Source organism: Schistocerca piceifrons, chromosome 1 (assembly GCF_021461385.2).
Source record: "Schistocerca piceifrons isolate TAMUIC-IGC-003096 chromosome 1, iqSchPice1.1, whole genome shotgun sequence".
Taxonomy (NCBI): Eukaryota; Metazoa; Arthropoda; class Insecta; order Orthoptera; family Acrididae; genus Schistocerca; species Schistocerca piceifrons.
Genome location: NC_060138.1, coordinates 823,650,290 through 823,673,998, shown reverse-complemented (window position 1 = coordinate 823,673,998; position 23,709 = coordinate 823,650,290). Strand labels below are relative to the sequence as shown.

At 41.3% G+C, this 23,709-nt stretch overlaps 1 protein-coding gene across 1 annotated transcript in view; it reads right to left on the bottom strand.

Annotated features, from left to right (window-relative positions):
• Window positions 1-23,709, bottom strand: part of LOC124714444 (transcription initiation factor TFIID subunit 2) — a 133,413-nt gene that overhangs the window by 99,823 nt on the left and 9,881 nt on the right. Inside the window, exons 9-10 of the mRNA XM_047243021.1 lie at window positions 7,995-8,203; window positions 7,338-7,577 (exon numbers count right to left, since the gene is read on the bottom strand). Coding sequence (XP_047098977.1) covers window positions 7,338-7,577; window positions 7,995-8,203 — 449 coding nt within the window. The remainder of the gene's footprint in view (window positions 1-7,337; window positions 7,578-7,994; window positions 8,204-23,709) is intronic.

The following is a 23,709-nucleotide window of genomic DNA, read 5'->3' as shown; positions in this document are numbered from 1 at the left end:
TTGTGAGCAAAGTCTTTCTTAAGAAGTTATGAGGTCATAGCATGTAGCTAATGAACAATACAGCACAGAAACTGTCAGAAGCTTCTCAAGGGTAGCATCCGAGTGCTGAAAAGGCCAGCCACTACTGACAAACTGACAATACTGTTGCACAGTGGATTTCGTAAAAAAGCTATAAGAATTGCTGCAAATGCAAATATAAGTTTGGATGATGAACTGACAGTATAGAACAGTATTACGCAGCTCCATTACACTCTGTGTGTGCCATTTGATGCAATAATTTTGACTCTATGGTAACTGGTCTCAAGTCACAATTCATAATTCATAAATAAACAGAAGTTGCAGAATTTAAGTGTTTCATTAACAATGACCAAACAACTTTTCCCCTCACTCTCAATTATTTCACTGGGAGCTTCTCCTTCCGTGATCAATAAATTAAATTTTATCTAGCAGTTAAACAAATGTCTTCAGTACCTCCATGTGGAACCCCCAACCGTTTTTCTCCGATTGCTAGGTGCAATAATGAAATCAAAAATCTCAATAAACTGTCTGCTCTTTACCACATCCTACAGATATGCAATTGTATCGCAAACATTGGTTTATATATTTCTATAACATTTCACAGGTATATGAATACAATGTTGAATACAATATTGTTGACTTCATTGCAGCAATGAAACTGATATACACATTTCTTATCTATAAATTCAAAAAAGGACTGCAAATCTTTTTTACAGATGCTGAAGGATGAATGTAACCAGACGGATGGAATTACAGAAGTGTTGTACTGTAAGGTAACTCAAAGCTGCACTCCCATATGACAACGTAACAAGTTCCTTTTTTATGTTCATCATTATTGCCTCATATAATTTCAGACAGCAAATCTTGCAACTCAAATAGCATATTCCGTGAATGCTATTCTGCAATTAGTCTTACTTCAGCTCGTGAGCTTTGACCCTCTTTTGGCAGATGTATACATGGAGTACATCTGTTAAACATGCTCCTTTATCCTATATACCATGTGCGGGAAACTGGTGGCCCATGTGCTGAATACAGGCCATGACTGGTTTCATTCTGGCCTACAGAAAAAATGCATGGCAGAGAGAATGAAGCTCTCGCACTGTACTCAACCCATGATGCTCTTTTTCATGTTTGCCATTCTGTTGTTCACATTATTCCTGGTTGGCTCCTGTATAATACAGCCAGTCTACACTAACTTCAAGCTTCAACTTTTTAAAATGAACAAAGAAATGATGGCTTAATTTATTTACTTTTACAGGAAACAACTCGTGCCTTTGCAATCAGCCATCAAACGTATTTTTAGAAAAATATTTTTAAAATGCTTGCTAACAGTGTTTGTGGATATTAACACAATAAGTTTCAAAGAGTCTAATGAGCTGCCTGTGACTAAAAATTGCAAAGTTATTCCTAATTGTTTGCTTAATGGAATTACCTATTTCAACACTGTATTTTGTTTTCATATTCTTTCTCATGTTAACACTAGCAAATAATTCTTGTCCACTGTTGAAATATTAGAACAATGCAACTGTTGAAACTGAAGGTAATTTGTAATGAATTAACTGCAACCAGTTGCGTTTATAAGCGTTTATTTTTCCATCATGATATTTCAAGATACCTCGCATTCACTCTACAAATGTTTACATTTATTTATGTGTTCTGAGCATCATTTCTTTACTAATGATGCAGAATTTTGCAAAGGAAGTTTTTAAGGAAGCTATTGTAAAACATCCTAAGTAAAAACCAGCACTCACAATTTGTAAATAAGTGTAAACATCTGAAAATGGGGTGAACAGAAAATGAATGCACTTCGAAAAATGCGTGTTTCGAGACACAATTTGTTGCCATGATGTGTCAGAAAAGGGGTGTCATTCATATCAGTATGTGATGAGCCGAACTGCTAGCTTAAGTAATTATGTCAACCAGGATCTGGGCCACCAAAGTCTGCCCATGGCTACTCTAAACTTCTACAGTCAGCTGTTGTATCTGTGCAAAGAGGTCATCAGTCATCTACCAGAAATTTGGCTTTTGTTCCTGCAATTGGCATTTTAATGTGTACACTTCCTTAGCAGTCTTCCGTAGAGAATGTGACAATTCTTCCACCTTCCAGTCTAATCGTTTTGCATTTTTCCTTGTACCTGCTCCATTCTGTCCTGAAATTCACCTATACTCAATCCTTGCAATGATCCAGTGATTTTTTCAGTACTGTCACGTCCTTTTGTTGTTTCTTTATGTTTCTTTTCTGCATGTTTTCTTGTTCTTGCCATGTCTTGTTTTGGCATTCTCTGAAGAAGGCAATCAGAGTCCTGTGGGACTCATCTTGTACTTCCTTGGCATTTCTAGCTGCTTCATTAGGCTACATTACTCATTTCACATATTTTGTTCCTTTCTAAGAAATCCAAGTCTGAGGCAAGTTACATGGCTTTACTAAGAGTTTCATGGATATCTTAATCACTATCTATTTGTACCTCTCCATCATCTCAGCCAAGATCTCCATTGATAACTAACCTCCTCCAAAAAGTTACAAGTTAACTGTGACCTTGACATTATTGTCACTCTATTAGTCCTCATGTATACTTAATTCACATCACAAAACATGACTATCAACGATAGAAGATGCTGGTCCCTACATATTGCAAGTCTTGCAGTCACTCACTGTTCTCCAATGAAATGTCATCCTCCTTCATGTCTTAAGATACAGCCAATTCCCATCACCTGTAGTTTACTGATGTAGTTGGCTACCTGTATCATCATTTGTAATGTCGTATATATTGAGTCCATATTGTTACATTAAATCCCTCTTGATTGTTTGAGGTCAGAAATTAAATGTAGATCATGACATCTCTGTTAATTAAACAGCCAGATTGACAATCTGCTGTTTATTTACAAAATATACAGTTGAAATCATGGTCAACTAGCACAGACTCAAAACTGTTGCATCAGAATATGCAGAGGGATGAAAACAGCTGTACTGTACCTAAGTTCAGTTTCTAAACTGTTAGTATTTATTTCTGCACAAAATAATACAATAATTTTGAAATACGATCACTGTATGATTGTACCATTGCTTTCTCAGTGGTGGGTGACTTTTACTGCACTTGGATGCTGCCTTTGATTAGTTGCTGGTAGTTTCTTTGCCATATCATTCATTACTTCTATTTTGGGACCTCGCAAGATGTATGATGCGTTTCAATCAGTGTAAACCTCATTTCCAGGTAGACATTAAAAGAAAGAGTGACTCTCCTGGATTTTCTGAAATATCATTGATATTAGATTGAGAAGAACCAAAGACACACTGTTACAAGAGTGCTTTGTGCAGTGTAAACACTTGCAAGAGCCCACAGCAGCAACTTAAAGAACAGATTGGATGGTCCATGCTTGCGGCTCAACAGCCCAAGGTAAAAAACTGACTGTCTTGTCATGAAAGGTTTTTGGCTTTTGTGGAGCGAGACATGAATTCGTAGTTATAAGTACAGAAATGTACAGTTCCTGCTATTTTATATGGTATCCAACCACGTTAAGAGATATAACATGCAATGTTGTTAAACAAACTGCCAGGTAAAGCATTATGAGCTACTAAAATGTGTAACACATAGTGAAAATGACAAGGTCACACATGTGTACGAAAACTGTTATATAACTTTGGGACATTTGAATTGATATTTTGGTACAGGTAAATGACAGTGGAGAGAACACACACACACACACACACACACACACACACACACACACACACACACACACACACACACACACAGTCATACTCAATGCATTCCGTAGTTTCTTTACATTATACATTATAAAGTAACCACCATGTGAATAAAGAAACACCAGAGAAAATCAGCAAATTGGGAAAAGCCAGAACTGGTAAGAGGAGATGTAACAAGAGAGAGAAGAAGAAAACAAATCACAAAATGAAAAGCAACAGGCAGAATCAAATGTTATTAACAGGCTCCCATACTACTTGGAAATACCAAGGAGACCAAGAAACAGAGAGCAGGAAATAAAGGGAATGAAGTCAGTGGAAATCAGTGAATTAAACCGCGGTGAATGAAAAATGTGGCTCTTTGTGGGTAAATTACACCTGAGTATGAGACAAGAAGATGTGGTTAAGTTACTCAAGGAAAATGGAATCTCAGAAAAAATCTGCTTTGACCAACTGCAAACTAAAGGCACAAATAAAGTACTCAGAGTAGGGTTATCTATCCAACCTCCACTTCAACAGCTGCCACCCATTCCATACCAAGATACCAAGAGTCTGACTGAGGCCTTCATGAACTGTAATTACCCTCCCAACCTTGTACAAAAACAGATCTCATGTGCCTTACCTCTCTAGTCATCCACCACCTCCCGAAGTCCCACTGTCTGGCATTCCCTTCATGATTCAGTATCACCCTGGGCTGGAGCAACTGAATCACATTCTCTGCCAAGATTTCAACTACCTCTCATTGTGCCCTAAAATGAGGAATGTTCTATCTTCACACCCTAGCACAGTGGTATTCAGCTGCCTACAAAACCTCTTCCATCCCTACACAACCCCTGCTCCCAACCCCTTGCCTCATGGCTCATATCCCTGTAATAGACCTAGAGGCAAGATCTCTCCCAAACATCCTCCCACCACCACCTACTCCAGTCTGATCACAAGCATCATCTAGCTCATCAAAGGCAGGGATACTTGTGAAACCAGTCATGTGATCTACAAGCTAAGCTGCAACCACCATGCTGCTTTCTTCGTCGGCATGACTACCAACAAGCTGTCTGTCTGCATGAAGACCACTGACAAACTGTGGCCAAGAAAGAGCTGGACCCCATTGCTGAGCACACCACCCAACACGAAGTTCTTCATTTCAATGACTACTTCACAGAGTGTACTATCTGGATCCTTCCCACCAACACCAGATTTCTGAATTGCACAGGTGGGAACTCTCCCTGCAATACAGCCTATGTTCCTGTAACCCTCATGGCCTCAAACTTTGTTAGTCATTGTCCTTACCCATTTACCCATCCAGACCCTTCCCTGTTCCCATTCCAGCACTACACAGCCCTCTGTTCTACCAACAGAAAAAGTCACAATTAAGAAACACTTTCCAGTAGTGACTAAAGTCCAATCAACATAGAAATGCAGGAGCACACAGGTAAAAAGCTTAAATCACAAGTTTTGAGGTACGCAGATGAAGAAAGATGGATAGCAAAGAAAGCAGAACAAACAACAATAATCTATATGATGAGGCAAGGAAACTTAGACAAAGCAACAGCAGCTCTGAATGACATAAGCACACATGCCGCAACTAAAGTAACCAGATTCAAAGGCACCACAAAGCTATGGTTTGTTGAAAAATGTTATCTCATGAGACAACAGACACTATAGCTCCTCCACGCTGCCAGGTAACATGGAAATGACATACTAACAGTGTGTGCTAAAGAATGTTGGAAAGAAAGGAAGATAACATATGATCTCCTCAATGAATAGAAATTAATTGCTGAGATAGTAATGAAGCCTTACAAAATCATAAGGCTCTGAAAAAAACAGATATCAACCCCTCTTTTAAACACGGAACAATGGGAACTGCACTTCAGTAACCTACTCAGGAAGTAGAAAAAAATGTCAAATTCCTTCACACCACATGAAATAAACACAGAAGACCTATCCCTAATTATAGTCAATGAAGTTACCTGTCTTGTAAGGAATGGAAATAATAACAAGCTGGCAGGATCAGATGAGATATACATGAAACACGTGAATGACTCAGTCGAAGACCTGGGAGACTACCGGCATGCCTAGTCAATAGATGCCTCAACAAAAATCTCAGTCTCACAATAATGGATGAAGACATTTATGACTGAGTTCTGCAAGGACAAAGAAAGGAAAGATGACCCAAGCTTCTACTGAGGAATTGCTTAGAGAGTGTTATATTTAAACTCTGCTCTAAACTCCTATTAAGGCACGCTGAACAAAGACCATGTGGTAATATCCCAACAAATCCATACGGCTTTTCCACGCAGATCAGCTTTGCATGCTGTTCAAGAATTCATTCAAGAAATAATGAAGACTCTAGTGCAACCCATTACCCCACTGGGCGCAATCTTTATAGCACGGGTGTATACAAGAAGAAACTCATCCAGAAGCTAGAGAATATACTAGGTAAATCAAGCCACAAACTAGAAATAATCATCAGTTCTAGGCACATATCATGTGATAAGATACAATCACATACTGATGTTGCAGGACATCATCCAAAAAAAGAGAGGTCATACAAGGAGTTCTGACGAGTCAAACTCTTTACCATAATGACAGCGAACATCGGGCAGACTATAAACACAAGAACTGTAAAACTGCTTATGTCATCCTTTCCAGGAGTCTAGAAGACCTACGAGCAGCCATGGATAGCACCAGAAAATGGACACTAGGAAAATAGATGTAAATCAGCAGCTCAAAGGTGAAAACAATGAAATTTAGATGAGAAGGAAGAATATTAAAGTAAGACCATCTCACATGTGATGGATCAGTATTAGAATTAGTATCCAATTTCAAATACTTAGGAGTAAAGCTACCAACGACTGAAACCACTTTCTGTCTGTACATACAAGAGCGAGCAACAGTTGCAACAAAAGCCATTTACAATATCCCTAAGCTATAAAATTTATCCCTGTAAACTGAGATAATGCTGTACAAGCTCAAAGTTATGCCACCTACTACAAGTGAAATTCAACTAATATGGATCTACTTGATCATGAAAAACCTCAAGAGACTATAGAATGCTAAAGCCAGATCTTTCTTCATAGAAGATATCAGACAAAGTTTCAATATTCCAAAGATGCTAGCTTAAAAAACCATCACTGAAGGCAGACAGCACAAAGCCATAGACATAGCAAAGAAAATAATGGAAACAAAAGCAATGAATTCATATACTGAAGAACCAAACTTCCAACTGCACCACTTGTACATGCATTCTGCCATCCATGGTTTCCATGGGATGATGTCCCAGAGGGGACCACATTACAATCCCAAGGAGGACTGCATCTGTAAACTACGCAACAAGCCAAACCACAAATTCCATTCAGTGAAGTGTGAAAACAGAAGCCAGCACTTCAGAAAAAGACTGGTGAATGTGTAACTCAAATGTAACTATAACTATATATACACAATGTATTTAATAAAGTTATTACATAGATATTAAACAATTTCTACCACGTTTTTATCCATTGACATATGTGAAGGACACACTTATACAGATCATTTTTTGTTCTGTTACTATGACCTACATTTATTAATATTAAAAGAGTATCATAATGCAATTATGTCACAATCATGTCTGCCATACTCCATTGCACTGAGATCCATGTCAACCTCCTCTCCTGTAACAAGTGGTATCTTCTTTTTCTTATTCCTTCGACTCTTTGAGTGACAAGTGATATCAGCCTTAGCTACAGTTCCTTCAACTTGCAATGTATGACGGAAAGTCCCATCAAGTTCCTGAATTGTAACTAACAGTGGACCCACATACTTCCTTATACCACGCTGCTGTGTTGAATCTTGTCTTATTTCCAATTCCACTGTATTCCTGTAAAAAATATGCTGTTCTTTACACTTACATATTTAACTACTCATTCAGCATGCAATCACAGACTCAGAGACAAATATTAAACAGATATGACGGCAACATAATTCAATCTGAAAAACTGAAATTACATGATACTTTAATATAATACGCCAACCACAAGTGTCAAGTTATTTGTAGACGGAGTCAACAATGATAATGAAATATCATCACATCAATAACAGTGGAATGATATATATGAGTTGCAGCCACCAATAGTAAAAGTAAAAAGTGAAATACTTCACGAATTTACTGTTTCACAGATATGTTTTCTACTTTAAAACTAATAAAAGTATGTTTCATTATAAGACTACCCATCTAGAAATACAAGTAGTACAAATATGAACAATGAACATATTAAAAAAATCCATCATTACTCACCTTTTTCTATTAAAGACAAAGCTGAGACTGAATTTAGCATGACCCCCTGTGCGAACCCACTGGTCAATGAACACAGCCATATCCTTCCCTGTTACTGTAAAAATAGCTTTTGCAAAAACATTTGTGCTAATGAGCATATGACTCCAAAGACCACTTCCAATTTTTTGTTGTGCTGCATTTGATGCAAGAGAGAGCTGCTTATTGAAGACCTATAAAACATACAAATAAAAAATATCACTTACATAGTGACAAAAATAAATTTAAATAACAGCACACTTGCCACTTACATCTATAAGATGTAACACAAGAGAAAATCCCTACAATTAAAATGGGCCTGCCATGGTTGTTTTGTGCAACTGCTACGACTAGTCATATAATGCTATTTTGTTTACGTTTAAATGGCAACATTTCAGCACTGCCACAGTGCAGGCAGCTAAGGAAATCAATCAGTATTGCAGCAGCTATTATCACTTCATAGTTGAAAGTTAACAATAGCATTGTTAGTCGTCAGAGATCAGCTTTTGCTATACAGAGACAGCTTATTACACATATAAATAATGAAAAGAGAGAATGTAATCACTCACAGCATAGGTGAAGTATGAAGCCATTATCAGGCTGAGCTAGCTTCCAGACAAGGTCTTTCCTTAAAGCTAACAGAGTAACAAAATATGTACGTACATAAACACGACTCCAATGTCCTAGTGATGTAACTCAACTGCAGTCAAGCTGCAGTGCCAGGACAACATAACTAGTCTGATCATTACAGCCATAAATATGTGTGTCTTTTGTTAGTCTATTATACTTTGTGTCATTTGAGATATAACTGAAATCTCAGCACACGGCACCAGGCAAGCACATGACCAAAACATGAGATCAATGTTAGCTTTCAGAATTAGTGAATTCTTCAACTGACAGAGGAAGGACTGGAGAACCTAAAACTACTTATGATAGAAATAATAAAACATAGGATGACATGACAAGGGAGGGTACAAGACATCAAAAGTGTACTTCGACAAATACTTTACAAGGCCCTCTCTCTGGATACAAACCAACTCTCAGGCAGACTTTTCAATATTCCCAATCCCATTTATATCTAGATATCACCCTATTTTATAATTTGTACAGAAACCAGATGGCAGTTATAAGAGTCGAGGGGCATGAAAGGGAAGCAGTGGTTGGGAAAGGAGTGAGACAGGGTTGTAGCCTCTCCCCGATGTTATTCAATCTGTATATTGAGCAAGCAGTAAAGGAAACAAAAGAAAAATTCGGAGTAGGTATTAAAATTCATGGAGAAGAAGTAAAAACTTTGAGGTTCGCCGATGACATTGTAATTCTGTCAGAGACAGCAAAGGACTTGGAAGAGCAGTTGAACGGAATGGACAGTGTCTTGAAAGGAGGATATAAGATGAACATCAACAAAAGCAAAACGAGGATAATGGAATGTAGTCAAATTAAATCGGGTGATGCTGAGGGGATTAGATTAGGAAGTGAGACACTTAAAGTAGTAAAGGAGTTTTGCTATTTAGGGAGTAAAATAACTGATGATGGTCGAAGTAGAGCGGATATAAAATGTAGACTGGCAATGGCAAGGAAATCGTTTCTGAAGAAGAGAAATTTGTTAACATCGAGTATAGATTTAAGTGTCAGGAAGTCGTTTCTTAAAGTATTTGTATGGAGTGTAGCCATGTATGGAAGTGAAACATGGACGATAACCAGTTTGGACAAGAAGAGAATAGAAGCTTTCGAAATGTGGTGCTACAGAAGAATGCTAAAGATAAGGTGGGTAGATCACGTAACTAATGAGGAGGTATTGAATAGGATTGGGGAAAAGAGAAGTTTGTGGCACAACTTGACTAGAAGAAGGGATCGGTTGGTAGGACATGTTTTGAGGCATCAAGGGATCACAAATTTAGCATTGGAGGGCAGCGTGGAGGGTAAAAATCGTAGAGGGAGACCAAGAGATCAATAAACTAAGCAGATTCAGAAGGATGTAGGTTGCAGTAGGTACTGGGAGATGAAGAAGCTTGCACAGGATAGAGTAGCATGGAGAGCTGCATCAAACCAGTCTCTGGACTGAAGACCACAACAACAACAACAACAATCACCCTATTTGTTGTCATTTGTACATATTATCCGCCACTTACCAAAAAGATAAATTCATGTTCCAATACAAAGTTCCACAATTTTCTGCCACTATTATTTCCCTAAATTTTATTACGCCATCATTTCAATCACAAACTGTGACAGCAGAACAAACACCACTTTAAAAAGTTGTTAGACCTTCTCCTTGTCTATATTAACAGTGATGTTCTTTCACCTGTCTCACTGATCTCCTGAACACCTTTGTCAGCAATCCCTTCTCTCATACAAACATAAATAGGCCAAGATCTAAAACATCCCACTGCCTCCAACCTCACTCAAGCTTATGACGACACAGAATTACAGCACTCAGAAACAATACTGTGCTATACACCTGTTTTCACAGGCTCTCTTTCCTGATACGTTGTCACTATTCTATAATGGGCTCATTTTAGTCCTACACCTAAATGTAATCAGACTCCCCTAGTTAAAGATTTGTCAGTTCTTATACTGAATGTAACAATGAGCCAAGGGCGGATTTGTTGCTCACCGGAGCTCCAGTATTATGTAGGTAAAGGAGCCGCTTAGGGAAATAGCAGGAGTGTCAGGAAGGAAGCACAGTGTCCGCCAGGTGTACTAGCCATTGGGTCTCATCCAAGATATAGGACTCTACCAGCCACTTCTGAGCACACTGGGCGCAGGTGGCCACATGTCAGCATGAATGACAGCTACTAACTAGGTTCAGAGCCCATTACCATTTCCTATAAGTGGCTGGCTGAGCTGGTCCAAAGGGCAAGCTCTGAAGGCTTCAGGCTGAGCTAGCATTTGTGAGGATCTATCCCAGAACCAATTGGAGACAGGGAAGAATATCAGTCCCCTCAATTACAGAGAGTAGCATTTAATATGGCAGATTGCAGAAAGAAAATGTTAATGTATTATCATCATTTAACAGTTCAGTTCATATAAGTATCTGTCACTTTGAATGAGACTGTCAGGGTTACCACTGGATGTCTGAGGCCTACATCTATCCACAAAATTTACCCACTTGTGGCCATAGCACCACCAGGAATTAGACAAAAAGTAGCCAGTGAAATATGGAGAAAAAACAACAAACTGACCCAATGCACTTTATCTATAACCATCAAACAGTTCCAACTCGTTTTAAGTCAAGGAAGTGTTTCATCCAACAGACATTACTGCTAGAAGACTGACCTGAGACGCACTGTGTACCTTTATGGTTAGACACTCTGCAAAATACAAAATGCACCCCAAAGAGGAAACCACACTAGGGCAACAAGTTGTGAGCTGTTATGGCTGATGATTGTAGCACGTGACAAATTCCACATAAACAAGTGAGAGACATAATTTAGAGATACACCCTATCTTCCATCACTGTATCATTCTTTACCTTGTCTTCAAGGATGGCTGTCACCTGCCCATAGCCTAATGTGCCCAGTGCGCAGCAGCCACGCACCTCACTGTTCTTGTACACCTGGAGATTGGCTTATAACTGTCCAAAACTGGTCATGATTTCAACCAATAAAAACTATTTACAACTGAAATGGTTGATTATATGACTCTACAGTATAGTAGATGAAGAGCTTTGAATAGACAAAAGACAGGAGTCACAAAATGTAAAATAAACATTATTAAGTGGGGCTGCTCTGAAGGTGACCACCAGCAAGAATGCAGAGAAACATGGACATCCGCTCATCATGTGCCCAAGGATGGAGTTTGCTTGCACACATGAAGTTCTATTTTTACACAATGACAAGACTATCAAGGCTGCAGAGTTTTGGAAGAAGAGAGTTTCAATGCTCTTGCTTGGATATGCAAGTAAAGTAAGTAAGTACTCAGGAGTTTCCATGGAAAGTACCCTGAATTTGCCTCATTTATAAACTGTAATAATGCCCACATAGTGCCAGGAACAGGAAGCTGGCTGATATCAGAATTTAATAGCAATGTCAGTTTAAATTCTGATTGGACTGTATATCACATCGGTAGGCTGGACACCAGTGGTGAAGTTGTGTATATAGTTGTAAATAACATCTACAGTTGGAGTCCCAAATGAAGACAGTTGAGTTTGCCTTAGTCCGCACAACTGACATCACGCATTATCCGGCAGTCGACGACCATTCAGTAGCTCTCTACTGTGAATGTCATAGCCAGAGTGAGCACTAAATGTGACTGTAATGACTTATTTAGTGAATGTTTATTCCACTTGTTGCGGGCTGTCATGGTCAATGGTTGTGGTATGCGACCAATTCTACATAAACAAGTGAGAGAGATAATTTACAGGATACTCGCTTTCTTCAAGTGTAAAGCAGAAAACTGGAACTGTCGACACTGTAATTCATTTACATACCTCTACCTGCATAGACCGCCTTCATTCATGCATCCAACTTAGCGAGGTTAGCACGGATTCTGAATGTGAAATAATGTGGGTGAAGATAAGTGTTGAAGATGGATGAAACATGGTTATTCGGTGCTATTATATGCCTCAGGAGTCATCATGGCTGAACAGTTCAAATAAACCTTTGAGAAGGTTAATCATAAGCTTCCCAATAATGTTACAGCATTAGGGGTAAACTTATCTACAACAGACTAGGAGACTCAAGTGAGCTGGGTCGGCAGTAGAGACATGAATTTGTGTAATAGCATTCCAAACCAACTCATGAGTGTAATGTCTTAGATCTCCTGCTTACAAACACACCCAAAATTTTTGACTCTGCTATTGCAGAACAGGGAATCAGTGATCACAAAGCCAATATAGTATCACACCTAAGGGAGTCAGAGAAGTGTTTGAAGTAGATAGCTATTTCTTATTAGTAAGTGCATTTAAAAAAAAATACAAATATCTGAGCAGCCAACATCAAATGTTCATGTCTGAGACAATATGTTCGGTATAAATGCTTAAAGTTAAAGAATACTGTGAAACATGCTTTAGACAAGTATATGCCTACTAGACTTGTGAGGGGAGGGAAATAACTAGCAATGGTTCGACAGATGTGTCAGAAAGCTGCTCGGAAAGCAAAAAGTGCTACACCATAGCTTAAAGTACTGCCAAAGCCTTGTGGACAAACAACATGTGAATGAAGCCAAATCAGTGTTAGAAGAGCAAAATACAAAAAGTTTTAAATCACTCAGTGACCATGCTAGCACCAAATCAAAGAATGACAAGGCTAAAATATTAAATTCCATTTTTTGAAGTTGTTTCACTAAGGATGATTGAATTGCACTTACCCCTTTCAGTTGTCATGCAGACACCAAAATTATATCAAAATAAGTGATTTTGTGACAGAAAATTAACAAAACACCAACGTTATCCATTGTGATACTGTACAATTCTATGAACAGTATGCAAAAGAACTTGTTCCTCTTCTAGCACAGCAGTCTTATCATAAATCACTGGAGGAACATTGTTTCAAGTACTTGAAAAAATATGCAGGTTATTTCCATCTTCAAGGATAGTTGTACAAGGAGATGTACACAATTATAGGTCTATATTAGTGGCATCAACCTGTTGTGGAGTTTTGTTTGGAACATGTATTCCACTCACATATGAAAACCTTTCCGAAGACCAAAAATCTCCTATGTATGAATTAACAAGGAGTCCTCAAACAAAAACTTTAAGAAAGCCAGCTCACTTTGGTAATTCATGAGACTCAAGTTGATACCATGTTCCTTGACTTCAGGGAGGTGTTTGATAAATTCCTGCCATGCTATTGAACAAAATATGAGTGTATGGAATATCAGATCAGCTGAATACTTCCTAGCAAACAGACCACAGCAGGTTATTTTTATTGGAGAGAAACTTCCGGGCCCAGTTTCTATAAAGTAGCTTCTGGTGTAGCCCAGGGGTATGTTATAAGACCACTGTTGCTCACAATTCTATAGAATTCTACTGTGTGAAAAAAAAGAACTATGGCCAAAGTTTAGAAGAAAGCACAAGTCACATCTGTCTACAGGAAAGATAACAGAACAAAACAACTGACCAATGTCACTGACATCCATCTATCATAAAATCTTAAAACAATATGAACTCGAGCGTAATGTGGTACCTCAGGTAAGAAAAAGATAGATTGTTACTGAATGTAAAGACGACATATTAAGTTGCAAAAACATACAACAACAGTTACACATCAGCTTCTGGCCAAAGCCTTCTTCAGGAAAGCAAACACACACACACACACACACACACACACACACACACACACACACACACACACACACAAATTCATTCACACAAGCATGAACATCTCACGCACACATGACCGTCATCTCCCACGGCTTGGAGCAGAATGCAGGTGTCATGTAGAACAGAAGCAGCAAGCTGGAGGGGGCGGGAAGGGATAGCAGGGAACAGGTGTGGTAAGAGAGGAGCTTGTCTGGCACAGCGTGCAGGGAATAGACTGCCAATAGGTGCAGCACTGAGAGGCTATGGGGCACAGAGGTGGAGAAGGGAGGGAAAAAGAAGAGGAGTGAGGAAGGGGAAATACGGGCAGAAGCATTGGCAGTTGCTGCAATCATGCATAGTACGTTATACAGGTATGGGTATGGCTGCAAACCATCTTTCCACCAGTACGAACGCCCACCACCAAATAGTGCTCAAGAACAAAGTAGACCATTCGGTGGCACAACATGCAGCTGAACATAACACACCTGATTTCAATGCCTGCTTCACTATCCAAGTCATCTGGATCCTCCCCTCCACCACCAGCTTTTCTGAACTGTGCAGATAGCGGTTATCCTTACAACACATTCTCTGTCTGCTCCCAAAATTATCCCAAGCTCAACCTACAATAACCTACTGTCCCCACACACTCCACTGAACAGTACCCCCCCCCCCCCCCACCACTGTCCTATTACCTCCTCCCTATTCTCGTCCCCTCATCCTTTTTGTGTGCTGCCCTCTGGCAACGCACTTGCCTGTCTTTCCTTTTCCCTGCTCCTCTTCTTTTTCACTCCCCATTTCCCCCCCCCCCTCCCTCCCCACCTCCTTGCCCCCCTACTTCCTCCCCCTCTCCCCCCCTAACACTGCACCTTTTGGCAGACCAGCCCCTGTGAGCTCTGCTAGGCAGCATTCTCTCTCCCCACCTGTACTCTGCTGTCCCTTCCCTGCCCTCCTCCAGACTGCTTCTTCCATTCTATGTGACAATTGCATTCTGATCCGAACTGTCGGGCACGGGGATCATGTGTGTGTGAAGCATCCTTGCTTGTATGAATGAATATTGTGTGTGTGTGTGTGTGTGTGTGTGTGTGTGTGTGTGTGTGTGTGTGTGTGTCCTTTTCTGTTTTCTGAAGAAGGCTTTAGCTGAAAGCTAATGTGTAACTGTCTTTTCATTGTGCCTGTCTGCAACTCCATGAGTCATCTTTACGGTGAGTAGCAATCTACCTTTACCTTATATTGTTGATAAACAAAAATAATGGCTATCCTGAAACAACGAAAGCAAAGTGACAGGCCAGAGTGTTATTTGTCTCACTGTGTTTCAAAGTGCTACAAAGGGCAGTCAAATGAAAGTGAGACAAATGGAGAAAAGTAAGTAGATTGTTTATTATTTCAAAAGTAATTGCCATAACTCTTAACACATTTATCCCACCGTGAGACAATACAGTCAATGCCTTCACTGAAAAATGTTTGCAGCTGCCTACAGAATTTTAGTCCATTGGTGAAGTGATACAAAACAACAATTATGAAAGAGAAGCCCGTGAACTCAAAACAAGAAAGACAGAAATGACTCATCAGTTGACTTCAATAATAATAAAATAAGGGAAAAGCAATCACTTACTATTTAGGACTGGCACTTGGTGCACAGAAACAGCTCCTGCTCTTCTTCTAATGAGAGGATACGCATTCACACACACACAACCGCGGTGGTACCCAAATGTACACACTCACGGTAGGGGCAAGATTGATTATTATCAATAATTAAAAACAGTTGCCTTTGTAGACATATGTGAGGAAGGGGTAGGAAAAGATGTGCAATGCAAAGAGGAGGTAGCAGGGTAGTGTAAGGTAGGTCTTTCCCCAAATGGCTCAACAGCTGCACAAGATGGTCAAGCATATACGAGAGAGAGGGGGAAGGGGGGGAGAAGGAAAGAAAAGAGAGGACAGTGGTTATGAAGAGGGAGGCAATGAGGGAGAGAGTAAGGGAGAGGATAGGAAAAAAGGGAGGAGAGGGTGGGGGGATGGGGAGAGGGAGGTACAGAGAGAGAGAAAGCCTGGATTGCATGGAGGGTGAGGAAGAGTGATGGGAGAACACAGTACATGATCTGCATGGGGAAGGAGTGGTATGGACAGAAAAAAGAAGGGAAAAGATAAGGAGGTTTAGATCAGGGTGACCGTGAGAGTTCAGGATATGCTACATTCTTGCAGTCCCCCTGGCCTGAACCTCCACTAATTTGTTTCCCAGTGCCCCACCTTACCTTTTGCATTCTCTCTTCTGTCAACATCACTTTCCCATGCTGATTGTGTACTGTCTTCTCCCACCACTCTCCCTCCAACCCTACATGTAGGCACTGGTTTGATAGGGAAGTGATTCAGTGTGCACTAGGCTGGGATGCTGCACAGGTGAAAGGAGTTACTGATCCATGTCACACTACAGGTGTCATCAATATGCGCGTTATCGTGCTGCTATTTTCAAGTACATTAGAAACACAGAAATCAAGAGTTGCACTGGAATAGGTGTCACAAAAATAAACTGAAAGGAGTTGTGTCTATATCTGTTTTAGATGGCTCCTGCATATTTGTAGGTTGTAATTTTAATTTTAGTATTGTTAATAATGATACCTTCAGCCATGGTAACATTTGGTTTACTGTTACTTTTGTTACGAACTTGTAGTAGCACTCCTCCAGCTGCTGGATAGGAGAGTTTTGATTCTTGTAATGTGACTGCTTATCACACCTATCTTATTGGCAGGTCTTACTATTATTCTGATAAGGCCTCATGGCAGCATGGAGACAAAGTCAGATGTACTGACACAGTCATTAGATGTATGCTCAAGGACTTCACTTGATAGTCATACTGTTTGGCCGTATACAAGGTCAGCAACATGGATGTGCTTTCTTCATGGATGTGCTGAGGCCTAGAACCTGTAAGGATTTTGGTTTGAAAGAGAGCACCTGTTGGAATATTCAAACCAACCCCAACATAAATAATATGTTTCATAAATCGGCCAGATTTCTTGGACCAGGCTGTTCCAACAGTGGCCCAGGGAGGAGGAACACTCCAGAGCACTCACTGCAGCAGATCGGAGCCCATCTGATGGGGGAAAACAAATTCACTGCTCGCTGGCCACATTAAGCCACAGCTGACACAACAAGCCATGTTCAATGGCAGCTATAGTCAGTCGTGGAGGTCCTCAATTGGAGGATACACTTCTATTTATTGAAAGGGATGGACATTTGAAATGCCTTGTATGTCACAAAGTATTTAATTCTACTAAGAATTACAACACACAGCATCATCATACAAATTTTCATGCAGCCCATTACGAGTAGATAGAAGGAAAAGCTTGCAAAGACCTTGTGGCCGCACTTAAGAATGACATGCCAGGAGATTTAAGTTCAAAAAAGCATTCTCAGGACAGAAGTTATAGAAACATGTAGCATAGTTCATGTACTGTAATGTGTTTATACTTTTCAGATAAATGGCAATGAAGAAAATGGTACTGAAGCGGCAGTTCGTGTGAGCTTCAAAGTCACTCACATTATAACAACTAGTGGCAAGCCATTTTCTGTGGGACCTCTCATAAAATCATGCATGGTAGCAATTGCAGGAATGTTGGAGTGTTTGAGCAGTGTTGCATAATCTGAAACGCATTCTCACAAACTCAAAGAGGCCAAGTGGCTTTGTAATGGCAATTTTGGCTATTTCTTCAGGAGCAATAGGTAACTGTTGATATGCACATACTAAGTCAACAAAAGAAAAGATGTGTTTGCTGTGTATGTTGTGTGCAACATGTTCAATGTGTCCCACGTCAGGGACTGTCCTGTGAGTGAGTTGTTGGTAGCCATTGCATGGACGCAATATGTTACTCTTCTTTGGTATGGCTTGTAGTGGTGCATCCCAGCTACTGTTTGAAGGTTGTCAAATCTTTTGTCAACATGAACAAAAACTCTTGCTTCACTACCCTCCACTTCTCAGGTGTTAATTGATGAAGCTGTGCAAAGATCGATGGTTCTAGGGTAGCGAGTCCGCTATGTATCGTGGTGTGTTCTACATACCTTAGCATGGGTGTATTTTTTTAGTTTAGATTAGATTTACTTTCATTCCAATTGATCCATAGTGAGGAGGTCCTCCAGGATGTAGAACATGTCAGAAAAACAAAACACATGACAAATATTTACAACTCAAACAAATAAGCTAATGTACCATTCCACAGGTCCCAAGTGGAATGATCGTCATTTTTTTAATGAACACTATGTGAAAGAATCATTTTACAAATACTAATGCACTGAATTTAAAATAAAAAAGTTTTTTTATTTATTTATAAGGTAATAAACGTGTAATACAACTACTATAATACTTATTTACAATGAACACATTACTGCACTGAAATGGTGCAGAAGTTAGATTGTACTTACACACACACACACACACACACACACAGAGAGAGAGAGAAAAACAACAATACATGACAAATATTTACAACTCAAACAAATACTCTGGTAAATTCTGGGAACTGTTTGAGAGGTTCTATCTATGGATTTTCATCTGTGATAGTAGGTACTGTAGTACCAGTGATACAGCATAATTTTTCTTGGCTGGTTAAATTAGTAGTAGTATCAAGGAGACGGTGACACCAGTCTTCTGATAAAAGACCATAAAATGACAAGAAACTGGCCCACAGGATGGTGTATCCCATATCTTCCACTATAAACTGCCACTCAAACTAAGGTTGTAGACATAGACTGGTAATAGTGTTACCCAACGGAAGTTTTGGATTGAAGATTCACTGGTGGTGAAAAGACAGTGGTCATCACAGCTGTGACATGGCAGATGTGTAGCTGGATACACCGACACCTCAGCTCCAGCGTCTACTAAAAACTGCTACTTCATATATCGCTCTATGACAAATAGGCAACAGCTGCCATTGGAAGAACCATTCGCCACCATCACAGATCCCCCCCCCCCCCCCCCCCCAACACACACATTTCCATTTCATATGGAGGGTTGCATTTTTGTGATGCCAACAGATCTTTGTTGCTGATGGCAATGGAATGTGCCTCCTCGCCAATTGGGGGCACTGTGGTTGGTGGCGGGAGCACAACATTTGCAAAGTAGTGACTTGTGCCATAAGCTTGGCAATTTGTCCTAGGAAAGACATGAGGATCACTACAGGAGTGCCATCTATCTGTGGGCCTATAGCTGCAATGCTTGAGGTATGATACATTTCTGAAATGCAATCTGCAGTCAAGATAGCTGACGCAAACCCTTAATATTTTTTGCACATTGAGTTGTAGGCATGACAACCAGATATTCCGAAGACACACACCGTTAATATTTTCTGCGCATTAAGTTTTAGGCATGGCAGCTATATACTCTGAAGTATGTCCTCATTGAAGGTGTTGCTCATAAGTGTCCACAGGCAGTGTAACAACTACGAGGGGTCATGAACTCCCATCTCTTCTGTGTTGCCTTGGACTGTGACAGGCAGGTGATTAAAGCATTCTTAATCATTCCATACTGACTGGGGCTTGGCAGCACAGTGATTTCGCATTAATAACATCCAAATTTCATTAACAAAAAGATGTTATGAACCATTTGTATCAAGCAAATAATTAAAGACAAAATCCTATCCATATTGCAGTAATATTCCATTACCTAGCCTTTTTACCAAAGACATAACATGTAATGATATGATAATCTTTGAAATAGAATGGGATGATATGATAACCCCCCAGTTTAAAATCCTCCCTTGAGCTCTCATAGACAGCTTCTGCCACCTGCCATATTGACAAAAAAAGCCTATCTTAAATGGTGTGAAAAAATTACACTTTACTGAAACTAGTTAAGCAGATAGATAAAAAAATCTACTTATCAAATGGCTGTAGATGCAGAAGGAAATAGAAAGCTACAGAAACTTATGTCACAAAACAAGAAAATGCTTCACCTGGCAAAACAGAGGGATATTCTCAGGAACGGGTCAAGGGGTACAGCAGTGCATGGCAATATGGTAACCAATGCAGACAAGCAACATATTAATAACCATGCAAAATAAATTGTATGATCCTTGCCTTTAAGAAAATGCTGGCAATGTGAAAAACCCACTACTTAGCTATCTATCATCACTTACTTGAGCTCCATAACAGCATATGGAAAAATTAACACTTAGATTATCAGTTCAATAGCAGTAGTGTCCAAAAATGAACGCAGACAGTGTGATTGCTGTGTACAGATGCAAGCTAAGATGTTGACCCTGCACTCACAGCACCATGCTATTTTGGCTTCCATCACACAGCTTGAGGCCACTGCCAAGGGGCAGCATAGTGAGGGGGTCACACGGATATGAGAGGGGGTCAAGCACGTCCCCTGTGTCACCCGATCGGTCCACTGCTGTGGTCGCCCTGGGTCCTGCCTGCACTGTGGTTGATCCCTCACCCGTGGTTGTGTGGGAGATCATTCGAAAGTCTGGCAGACAGCGAAAGACTTTCCAAGGGGCCGATTGTAGGGCCTCCCTGTTTCGTTTGACGAACAGGTTTCGAGTGTTATCTGTGGCTGACGTAGTCTCTGAACTGGATGCAGTTGTCCACCCTGCTCCAGAGGAAGCTTCTCGACCTGCAAGGTCTGGGCATTCACAGAGGGTGGGTTTGCTGGTAGTTTGTATCTCCAACGTTAGGAACAGGGCTGCCAAGGAGGGAAAGGAAGCCAGTGTTCACTCCTTGTGCATACCGGAGGGGGGGGAGGGGTTATCTGGATGTGGAAAGGTGTTTCTGGATGCCATGAAGAGTACAGAGTGCAGCCAACCGCAGGTGGTGGCCCATGTTGGTACCAATGACATGTGTCACTTTGGACCAGAGGAGATTCTCTCTGGTTTCGGGTGGTTGGCGGAAATGGTAAAGACTGCCAGTCTTGCTTGCGAGATTAAGGCGGAGCTCACCATCTGCAGCATTGCCGATACAACCGACTGTGGTCCTTTGGTGCAGAGCCGAGAGGGTCTGAATCAGAGGCTCCAGCAGTTCTGTGATTGCGTATGCTGCAGATTCCTTGACTTGCGCTATCGGGTGGTGGGTTTCCAAGTTCCGCTTAATAGGTCACGAGTCCACTACACACAGGAAGTGGCTACACAGGCAGTGGGGGCTGTGTGCACGGACCTGGGTAGTTTTTTAGGTTAGATGATCGCAGGAAACCACAGAAAGGACGTCTGTCTAAAAGGGGGCAGGTAAAACACAGTAGTAGAAACGATCGGTATTATAGTTGTAAATTGTCATAGCTATGTTGGTAAAGAACCAGAGCTCCAAGCCCTAATAGAAAGCACTGAAGCTCAAATAATTATAGGTATGAAAAGCTGGCTAAAGCCAGAAATATGTTCAGCCGAAATTTTTTCGAACAATCTAACAGTTTTCAGAAAGGGTAGATAAAATACAGTTGGTGGTGGTGTATTTATTGCTATCAGAACTAGTTTACCTTGCACTGAAATTGAAGTACATACACTCCTGGAAATGGAAAAAAGAACACATTGACACCGGTGTGTCAGACCCACCATACTTGCTCCGGACACTGCGAGAGGGCTGTACAAGCAATGATCACACGCACGGCACAGCGGACGCACCAGGAACCGCGGTGTTGGCCGTCGAATGGCGCTAGCTGCGCAGCATTTGTGCACCGCCGCCGTCAGTGTCAGCCAGTTTGCCGTGGCATACGGAGCTCCATCGCAGTCTTTAACACTAGTAGCATGCCGCGACAGCGTGGACGTGAACCGTATGTGCAGTTGACGGACTTTGAGCGAAGGCGTATAGTGGGCATGCGGGAGGCCGGGTGGACGTACCGCCGAATTGCTCAACACGTGGGGTGTGAGGTCTCCACGGTACATCGATGTTGTCGCCAGTGGTCGGCGGAAGGTGCACGTGCCCGTCGACCTGGGACCGGACCGCAGCGACGCACGGATGCACGCCAAGACCGTAGGATCCTACGCAGTGCCGTAGGGGACCGCACCGCCACTTCCCAGCAAATTAGGGACACTGTTGCTCCTGGGGTATCGGCGAGGACCATTCGCAACCGTCTCCATGAAGCTGGGCTACGGTCCCGCACACCGTTAGGCCATCTTCCGCTTACGCCCCAACATCGTGCAGCCCGCCTCCAGTGGTGTCGCGACAGGCATGAATGGAGGGACGAATGGAGACGTGTCGTCTTCAGCGATGAGAGTCGCTTCTGCCTTGGTGCCAATGATGGTCGTATGCGTGTTTGGCGCCGTGCAGGTGAGCGCCACAATCAGGACTGCATACGACCGAGGCACACAGGGCCAACACCCGGCATCATAGTGTGGGGAGCGATCTCCTACACTGGCCATACACCACTGGTGATCGTCGAGGGGACACTGAATAGTGCACGGTACATCCAAACCGTCATCGAACCCATCGTTCTACCATTCCTAGACCGGCAAGGGAACTTGCTGTTCCAACAGGACAATGCACGTCCGCATGTATCCCGTGCCACCCAACGTGCTCTAGAAGGTGTAAGTCAACTACCCTGGCCAGCAAGATCTCCGGATCTGTCCCCCATTGAGCATGTTTGGGACTGGGTGAAGCGTCGTCTCACGCGGTCTGCACGTCCAGCACGAACGCTGGTCCAACTGAGGTGCCAGGTGGAAATGGCATGGCAAGCCGTTCCACAGGACTACATCCAGCATCTCTACGATCGTCTCCATGGGAGAATAGCAGCCTGCATTGCTGCGAAAGGTGGATATACACTGTACTAGTGCCGACATTGTGCATGCTCTGTTGCCTGTGTCTATGTGCCTGTGGTTCTGTCAGTGTGATCATGTGATGTATCTGACCCCAGGAATGTGTCAATAAGGTTTCCCCTTCCTGGGACAATGAATTCACGGTGTTCTTATTTCAATTTCCAGGAGTGTAGTTCATGCGAAATAGTATGGGTAGAGGTTATACTTGACAATTGGACTAAACTATTAACTGAATCATTTTACTGAACCCTGCGACTCACAAGATATAGTTGCTGAACAGTTCAAAGAAAACTTGAGTCTCATATCAAATCCGTACCCCACTCATACAATTATAGTTGGTGGTGACTTCAATCTACCCTCGATATGCTGGAAAAATTACACACTTAAAGCAGGTGGCAGGCATAAAATGTCATCCAAAATTGTACCTGATTTCTTAGAAAATTATTTTGAACAGTTAGTTCATGAGCCCACTCGAAGCGTTGTGAAAGCATACTTGACCTCTTAGCAACAAATAATCCTGGACAAATATGGAGTATCATGATGAATAAAGGGATTAGCAACACAAGGCAGTTGCTGCTAGGCTGAATACCGTAACACCTACAACCATCAAAAAGAAACGCACAGTACATCTATTTAAAAAAGCTGATAAAAATGCTCTTAACACCTTTTTAAGAGACAGTCTCCACTCCTTCTGATCTGATCACGTAAGCATAGAAAAGATGTGGAATGA